General features: G+C 37.5%; 4 protein-coding genes across 4 annotated transcripts; 3 read left to right on the plus strand and 1 right to left on the minus strand.

The window, feature by feature from the left end:
• Positions 1-56: 56 nt before the first annotated feature.
• MELLADRAFT_114701 (uncharacterized protein) lies at positions 57-510 on the plus strand (the record flags this gene model as incomplete). Its single annotated transcript, XM_007419700.1, has 2 exons — positions 57-274; positions 426-510. Coding segments are annotated over 2 exons (303 nt in total), but the record flags the coding sequence as incomplete, so codon positions are not given.
• Positions 511-2,122: 1,612 nt separating this feature from the next.
• MELLADRAFT_90476 (uncharacterized protein) lies at positions 2,123-2,942 on the plus strand (the record flags this gene model as incomplete). The annotated part of the gene is made up of 3 exons (XM_007419701.1): positions 2,123-2,168; positions 2,239-2,747; positions 2,829-2,942. 3 exons carry the CDS (start codon positions 2,123-2,125, stop codon positions 2,940-2,942), a joined length of 669 nt encoding a protein of 222 aa, XP_007419763.1.
• Positions 2,943-3,002: 60 nt separating this feature from the next.
• On the plus strand, positions 3,003-3,795 carry MELLADRAFT_73760 (uncharacterized protein; the record flags this gene model as incomplete). The annotated part of the gene is made up of 2 exons (XM_007419702.1): positions 3,003-3,138; positions 3,211-3,795. The coding sequence occupies one exon, from the start codon at positions 3,361-3,363 to the stop codon at positions 3,637-3,639; it is 279 nt and encodes a 92-aa protein (XP_007419764.1).
• Positions 3,796-6,027: 2,232 nt separating this feature from the next.
• On the minus strand, positions 6,028-7,235 carry MELLADRAFT_118732 (uncharacterized protein; the record flags this gene model as incomplete). Its single annotated transcript, XM_007419703.1, has 1 exon — positions 6,028-7,235. One exon carries the CDS (start codon positions 7,233-7,235, stop codon positions 6,633-6,635), a length of 603 nt encoding a protein of 200 aa, XP_007419765.1.

The following is a 7,235-nucleotide window of genomic DNA, read 5'->3' on the forward strand; positions in this document are numbered from 1 at the left end:
TAATTGAAAAAAACTGAGATATTGAAAACATTCGAATTTGGGAATTTGTTAAAAAGGGAAACCCAACTTCGACTAATTCGATTGCTTCGATTTATGCATGGACAAGAGGTTTAGCATTCAGAGGGAAATTAGATTCCAATGAAGCTTTGATTAGCTTTGCTAAAACGTTGGAAGAATGTTGTGTAGAATCTGTTGATCGTGATGAGGTGATGACGAAAGATTTGGCGATTGCTATTTGGGGTAAAGAGATTGATTCATCTAAATATGTAACTACGTAAGTGGATCAGTCGAAAACAAAAAATCTCATTTGATCTATTTATTGATTGATTTGAATCGGTTGGATGTGATTTTTTTTTTCGTGGGTTTGACGATTGATGTGATGTTTTTTTTTGGTTTTTTTTGGGTTTTGATTTGGAAACTTCTAGTGAAGGGTTCTTGGATCATGTTAGACAGAAATTAGAATCCAAATTAAAGTCTGATAAACAAGGATCTAATTCTTTGAAATTATGAAACCACATACCAATCCAAAACACGTAAGTCAATCTACTTACTAATGAAAACAAACGTCTAAAGGGAATTGATCTAGATAAGATCTTTTTGAAAATTGATCAGGACGGTATTCTATATTTGCTCAATATATATATATATATATATAAATGATTTCAATCAACACGCTTATATTTACGAACTTGAGATTTCTTTTAAGGATTAGTGTTACTCAAAGAAGAAAAACTTATTAGTATCAATGTAATTTCAAACGTCTTTTGAGTTTTTGTTTTTTGTTTTATGCATCAGTTTAGCATTATAAGTTGAATCTTTTTTTGGAATTTTATGCATTTTTTTATAATGATCATCAAACAATTGAATGATCAGATTCCTTTTTTTGCCTTCTTTTTTTGAAATGTATATTTCTGAGAATCCAGTTTAGATTTGTTGAGTTTCCATCTATAAATAAATAGAGATATAGTTTAATGATTTGAAGAAAGAGATTATCAAGATAGATTTAACGGATTATATATCTCTTGAAATAAAAATGAATCAAACTCAATGAGAAGGTAATATGGTTAATCTAGGATTGGATTACTACTATGTACCAAGTCTTCAAGATACACTCATCATTCATCATTCAAGAATCAAAGAGGTCTCTGAAACAAATCACAATAGATGTTGATAACTGAACCAGAAATCTTCAGAATACTGAATTCATTTTGATGCTTATATAGGCTACAAGATGTACTGAAGGAAGTTCTTGAGACTTGGAATCAGCTCACATTACAAGTCTTTTTTCAAGATTCAGTTAACCCAACATTCATGTAAATATCTTTTTTTAACCTCATCTACAGTCAATCCAAAATAGCTTGGCCCGCCGAGTTTTTGTAAAATAATATTTTGCCAATACAGGCAAAAATATAAGCATAGCCTTCAATCAAGATGAGTGAGATCTCGATTGAATTTGGCCACTGACCAGTTGACCACTCTCGACTCCATACCCTTCATACCCTCCATCCCACCACGACTATACCCTCGATCCCACCACAACTATCCCAAAAATCTATTCCAAATCCATGATGGTCAAAAGACCTACCAAAAAACAACTCCTCTTAGAAGCTGAACAGAAAAGACGTGAAGAACTGTGAGTATTCAAAAACTGTTTCTTATCGATAATGATTCACTGACCAATGGTTTCTTTAGTGCGATTTGCCAAGCAAGACAAGCTGGACCTGAAGGCCTTAGCCCTGAACGTGGTAGGGAAGGTACCCCTTATCAAATGTTCAAGTAAGCTTTCTTTGATTCAATTTCACTCGATCGAAGTTGTTTGATAGATCTTTACCTTTGATTTCTCTCCACAGGCGTGGCCATCATTTTGAAGACGTTACCGGCGGCCCACGTCAATATCAAGATAACAAATTGATCCATTTGGATCCGAAACGCGAACCAGGCTTCCAGGAATTTGAGTGTTGACTTCGTGGACCGCCGCCAGGTGAGTACACTCAATCCATCTCGAAATCTCTCATCTTGCCTTCTTACTCTCATTCTTTTCTCTGTCCATTATTCAAAACTTTTAGTTCCAGCCCCACCAATGTCTCTCAATGACCATATTGATCAGGCTCTCTGAGACCCAATGCTTGAGAATCACGACATTCAAGTTCAACCTCGAGCTGTGACTGGTAAGTTCCAGCTTTCATCATCATGTTCAAACCATATTTCGTCTATTTGACTCATGTGATTCTGATTCAGAACCACATGTTGACATCGACTTAACTGTTACACCACCGCCACGATACCCTGAAGCGGCCGTTCAAGATAGCTTGGAAGCTGACAAGGCTAAACCAAGCCTCGTGAAGCTATGGTTCCACGTCTATACTCCAATCCCAAAGACCAAGGCTGAAAAACAAGCCGGAACCACCCAGAAGTACATCAATCTCACGAGTGAGCCAGCTTTCGACTCCGTCATTCAAATCCACGGAGCTTCACTTGTCAATTTCAAAGAGGCCGTCTTCGATGCTTGTGCTGAAGTCAAAGCGGTATGCGGATCACTTCTCAGAGAGGCTGATCTAGCTGGTAAGTTGGCATTCAAAGGCTATGTGGCTGGCCGTGGACCGTTTCTCAAGTCGGCCTTGAAATTTATTGCATTGGAGGTGGTCCTTGACCAGTTCAAGGAAACCATGAAGGACAACAAGGGTAAAGAAGTTGGTTTTAAGCTGTTCATTGATAATCCAAAGACTGCCAATTGTCTCAAATCAAAGGTAAGTTAGTTTTTTACTTTTCAATTCCTTTTCTGAAATCTCATTTGCTGATGATGTTCTTTTTCCAAAAACACTGCACAGGAGGACACTTTTGATCGAGCCACACTTGACAGTCATCCAAACTCATTAGCTCCTCATCGAATTGACGAATTAGAAATGCACGTAAGTATTGAGTTCATCTTGGCCTCATCATAAAACTTTACTGATCCCTCTTTGATTACAGGATATTGATGTTAATCCAGAATGGCAGCGTATCCGAGTTAAGCTCATGCAGGACTATGGATGCGTCTCAATCGGAGGTCGGGAGTGTATGGGACTTATCAAACCGGAAAATACCAACAAGGCAGTCCACTTGAGCCATTCGACGATGGATACTTGGGCAACTGCATTGGTAAGTCACTCCATATTTCCATATTTCTGTCATGTCAATTGTCTTTTATTGACTTTTCCTTTTTTGAACCAGTTCAAACGCAAAGCTGGAGTTACCGAGATGACTCCACCCAAGCTACCTGAATTCTGATTTCTCTGTATACTAGATCAACCTCATCGATGTTCAATTGCCACTGCCGATACCATTCAATCTACTTCGGGTACCATTCAATCTACTTTGCAAATGCCAGACACTCGTACGGAGTCACCAGTGCCAGGTCCTCTTCCGCCTTTGGAAGAGTTCCTTGATCGGGCCAAGATTTCACCAAACAATGAAAACACCTGTGCCCTTCTCAAGAAGCTCGACATCATCGATTATGAAGCGTTACTTTCGCCCTCTTTAGATGTTCCAACCCTTGCTGGGTTGGGATTTGCTTTTGAAGCTGCAGTACGTTTACACAACCAAGCCCCATTATATCGAGCTGAACTCAAGAAACGCAAGAATCCCGGCTTCTGGGATTAATTCAATCAAAAAAGATTGAAATTTGTAACAAATTTTATTGTAGCAAGCACTTGTCATCCTTGTAGCTTAGCAGATATTGTATTCATTATTAACCCCCGTAAAAGACCAACTGTTTGACTGTTACTGCTGAAATGAAATCTTATGTATGAACCTGTGAAAACCCGGTCTATAAGACCATTAGCCTTTTTCCATAGTGAGATTTTTTAAAAGAACACTTGAGTGAAATTGAAGCCTTATTGAGGTGACTCTTTCATATGGGTTCATTCAAATTGTATTCAACTTTTATCTCAACACACTTTTGGCTATCCTGATTCTCAACTTCATCATCTCACAATTGATGGAAATGAGCAACTTTTTGAGAAACAAGATGATCAATTCTATGGAGATTCATAAAACTGATTACAGAAGTTTCTCAATCAATCCTAAAATATCTTCTTTGTTGAAATGTGCAGTTCAACTTTGGTTACTTTAAACTCTGAGACTCGATTAGGAAAATTGCACGTGAGCTCAGAGATAAGCTCTTCAAGAAGTGGGAATTCTGGCTCATTTTTGATCAACATATTCAAACAAATAATGATGGGTATGGAAACCCTTTTGATTACTCAGGACAGATATAGAGAATTGTTTTTGTGAGACGATACATGACTTCTCTCTTTAGGATTGAGATGAGAAAATACAATCAAAACCTTCTTCATAGAATGAAACATTTTGAGCTTCTCCAGATCGTATCAATAATACCCACATGTCCCATAAAGTTTCTCGATCAGGCTACTTGTGGACACTTCACTCATAATCACCATCAAACATCGCAGCTTATTAATTGCATCCTCTAGAGTCTGATTTCTTCTGAGTCGATCTTTGAAGACCTTGAAAATTCATTCGATTGGGTTAAAGTCCGGTGAGTACGGTGGTAGATAATGGACAAGGATGCCCAATGAGTTGCACAGACGTTCAATTGATCCACCATGATGGATGGTGCAATTGTCTAGCACCAATACCGAGTTACGAGCTGGGTATCTATTCATGACAGGCAGCTGGAAGTGGTATGGATGAATTGAAAAACAGTCAGCTTCATTGGATGTGTAAAAGAATAGAAGAAAGGAAGCCGATAAACCTACCAATATGTGCTTGAGGAATGCTTCAAAATCCTTTTGAAGGTATGCATTGAATTTTGAATGTACTGCGAGCAACCCCATTTTGCATATGGCTGCAAGCATGCTGTAATGGGGTCTGCATCGTTTTTGCTTCAACTTTGCTGGTCGTTCACCTTTCTTCGATCTGACTTTGTTTCGCATGACCTCTAGTGATGTTAGACCGATCTCGTCTGAAAGAGAAAAGTAAGTCAGTTAACAACTTATTCAATGAAGATATGACTAAGAAATTGAACTTACCCAGGAAGACGAGGCATTTGGGATCAACATTAGCAATCTGGATGGAATAAGCTGCCCGATGTTCCGCGGATTGGTTGGGATCAACCTTTGAAACCGTGTGAACCGTTAAGAATAGCCGTTCTTTCAAATCGTTTGCGATAGTCTGGCGACATGCGAGTAGATCAGTGTGATCATACATTGCCTCTTGAACTTCATCCAGGAAAAGGGTCGGATCGTCTTCGATAAGCTCGACCATGAACTTGCGGTCTTCCTTAGAGTACAAAGTCGGACGGCCTCGTCTCTTGTAGGTCATGGTGTTTCTGATGACACAGTGAGTGAGTTTGTAAAGATTCCTCCATTGTCTGAAGGACTTGGCAGAAATATTGGTGAGAAGCTTGTTGTTGATTGCTGAAATGGATTGTCCTAGAAGCCATTTGTTGAGGGCAATGACTTTGAGTTGAGGGCTGTATTTGACAAATGGCATAGTGTAGTGGATTGTAATCTGACGAATGTGAAAGAATGGGGAAGATCGATGATGTTTTAGGCAATGAGGATGGTTAAGTGTAGCTCAATAGCGGTCAACTGGCCAGTGGCCAAATTCAATCGAGATCTCACTCATCTTGATTGAAGGCTCAATACAAGCATATTTCGGCCTGTATTCAGCAAAATATTATTTTACAAAAACTCGGCGGGCCAAGCTATTTTGGATTGACTGTAAATCTTTTAAACCTCAACTACAGCTGTTCCAACAAAGATTGATTTTTTTGGAAATCTTGCCAATGTGCAAAACCCGGGTTTTGTCCCTCACTTGATTTTGTCTCTCCGCTAATTGGAAGAATACAGGAAATAATAAACCTGTAATCAAGTTTTGTCTTTGGTTTCAGCCGCTGCGGAGACAACTTTCTCCAAAAAAAAGTTGTCAACCTTTCTTGGAACGGCTGTACAAACTTCATCTGATCCTCAACCAAACTCAAAAAATACTGTTTTTATCCATATACAATATATACATTTAGAATTTCCTTGGTAAATAAAATCATTTTGATTTTGACAAAAACCAGAATTAAATCAAACTCACTACACTACAACTACTTATTTTACTTCATTTAAATTCACATAAATAACGCGTATAAAAGGTTGATTTCTTACTAAAAATTGTTAAAATCAACCAATTTTGGATTTTTTTATTTTTGAAAAAAAGTAAAAAAAAAAAAACTTCCCAAAAAAAAAAGGAGAAAAAAAAGGAATGTGTTAATAATGATGATGATTTGGCTTCTTTTATGAAAAAAAAAATGTGTAGTTAGAGATCAAAAAAAAAGAAGGAAAAAAAACTTTTTGTTTGCTTTTGTATACAATTTTTTTGCAAATAAATTAAATGATTTTGGTGTTTGAATTACATACATTCAAAGAACTAAACAAAAAAAATGATGATGAAGAAGTGATGTCAATGAGGATGTTTTTATACAAGAAGAATCGTCAAATTGAAGCAAAGAGAGAGAAGAGAGATAAAACGAGAAAAAGCAAAGAGAAAAAATGAATAGATCTGGGTTAGGTATATCAATGATGAAATCAAAACCCGAAAGCCAGATAAAGAAAAAGAAGAGAAAGACGAATTCTTGGTAAACCTCAATCGATTTCCAAAGCCAATTCTTCTTGTTCAGTTCTCAACTTACTCAAAGGAAACTGACCCATTACCATCCTCTCAACTGAATTAATCTTCAACCGATCTTCAAAACTAAACCCATCACTAATCTGACACATCTCCATTCGATCATTCAAATTCTTTTGACCAACCATCATCTGTTGAATACTTTTAAATCCATTCAACTCTCGTGGAATCAATCCACTGGCTTGAGTACAACAAGTCTTAATCCAAAGTCCCGTAAGGTTTGGTAACCGATGAACCGAACCAACTGAACTGATGATCGTCCCTTTTTCTAAATCGAAAGATGGAAACCTTTCCACTTTACTTGATTTTCGTTTTTCTTCTCTTTTATTAAGATTCAAGTCTAGAGTAGAATTCGGTTTTGAAAGTGGGATAGATGTGATGAATGAAGTTGGGGGTTGGATTGTAGTTGATTTAGCTCGGGCTTTTTTGGTTAGTTTTTTTAATACTCGAGGGTGGTTAGATGACTTGATGGTTGATGGAAGAAGTGGGTCACAATCAGTCCCGATTGGAGTTTTGTCTTGCTTCTTTTTCTTCGAAGGTCGAACGGTTGTCTCTATCAT

This window comes from Melampsora larici-populina, assembly GCF_000204055.1.
Source record: "Melampsora larici-populina 98AG31 unplaced genomic scaffold MELLAscaffold_388, whole genome shotgun sequence".
NCBI lineage: Eukaryota > Fungi > Basidiomycota > Pucciniomycetes > Pucciniales > Melampsoraceae > Melampsora > Melampsora laricis-populina.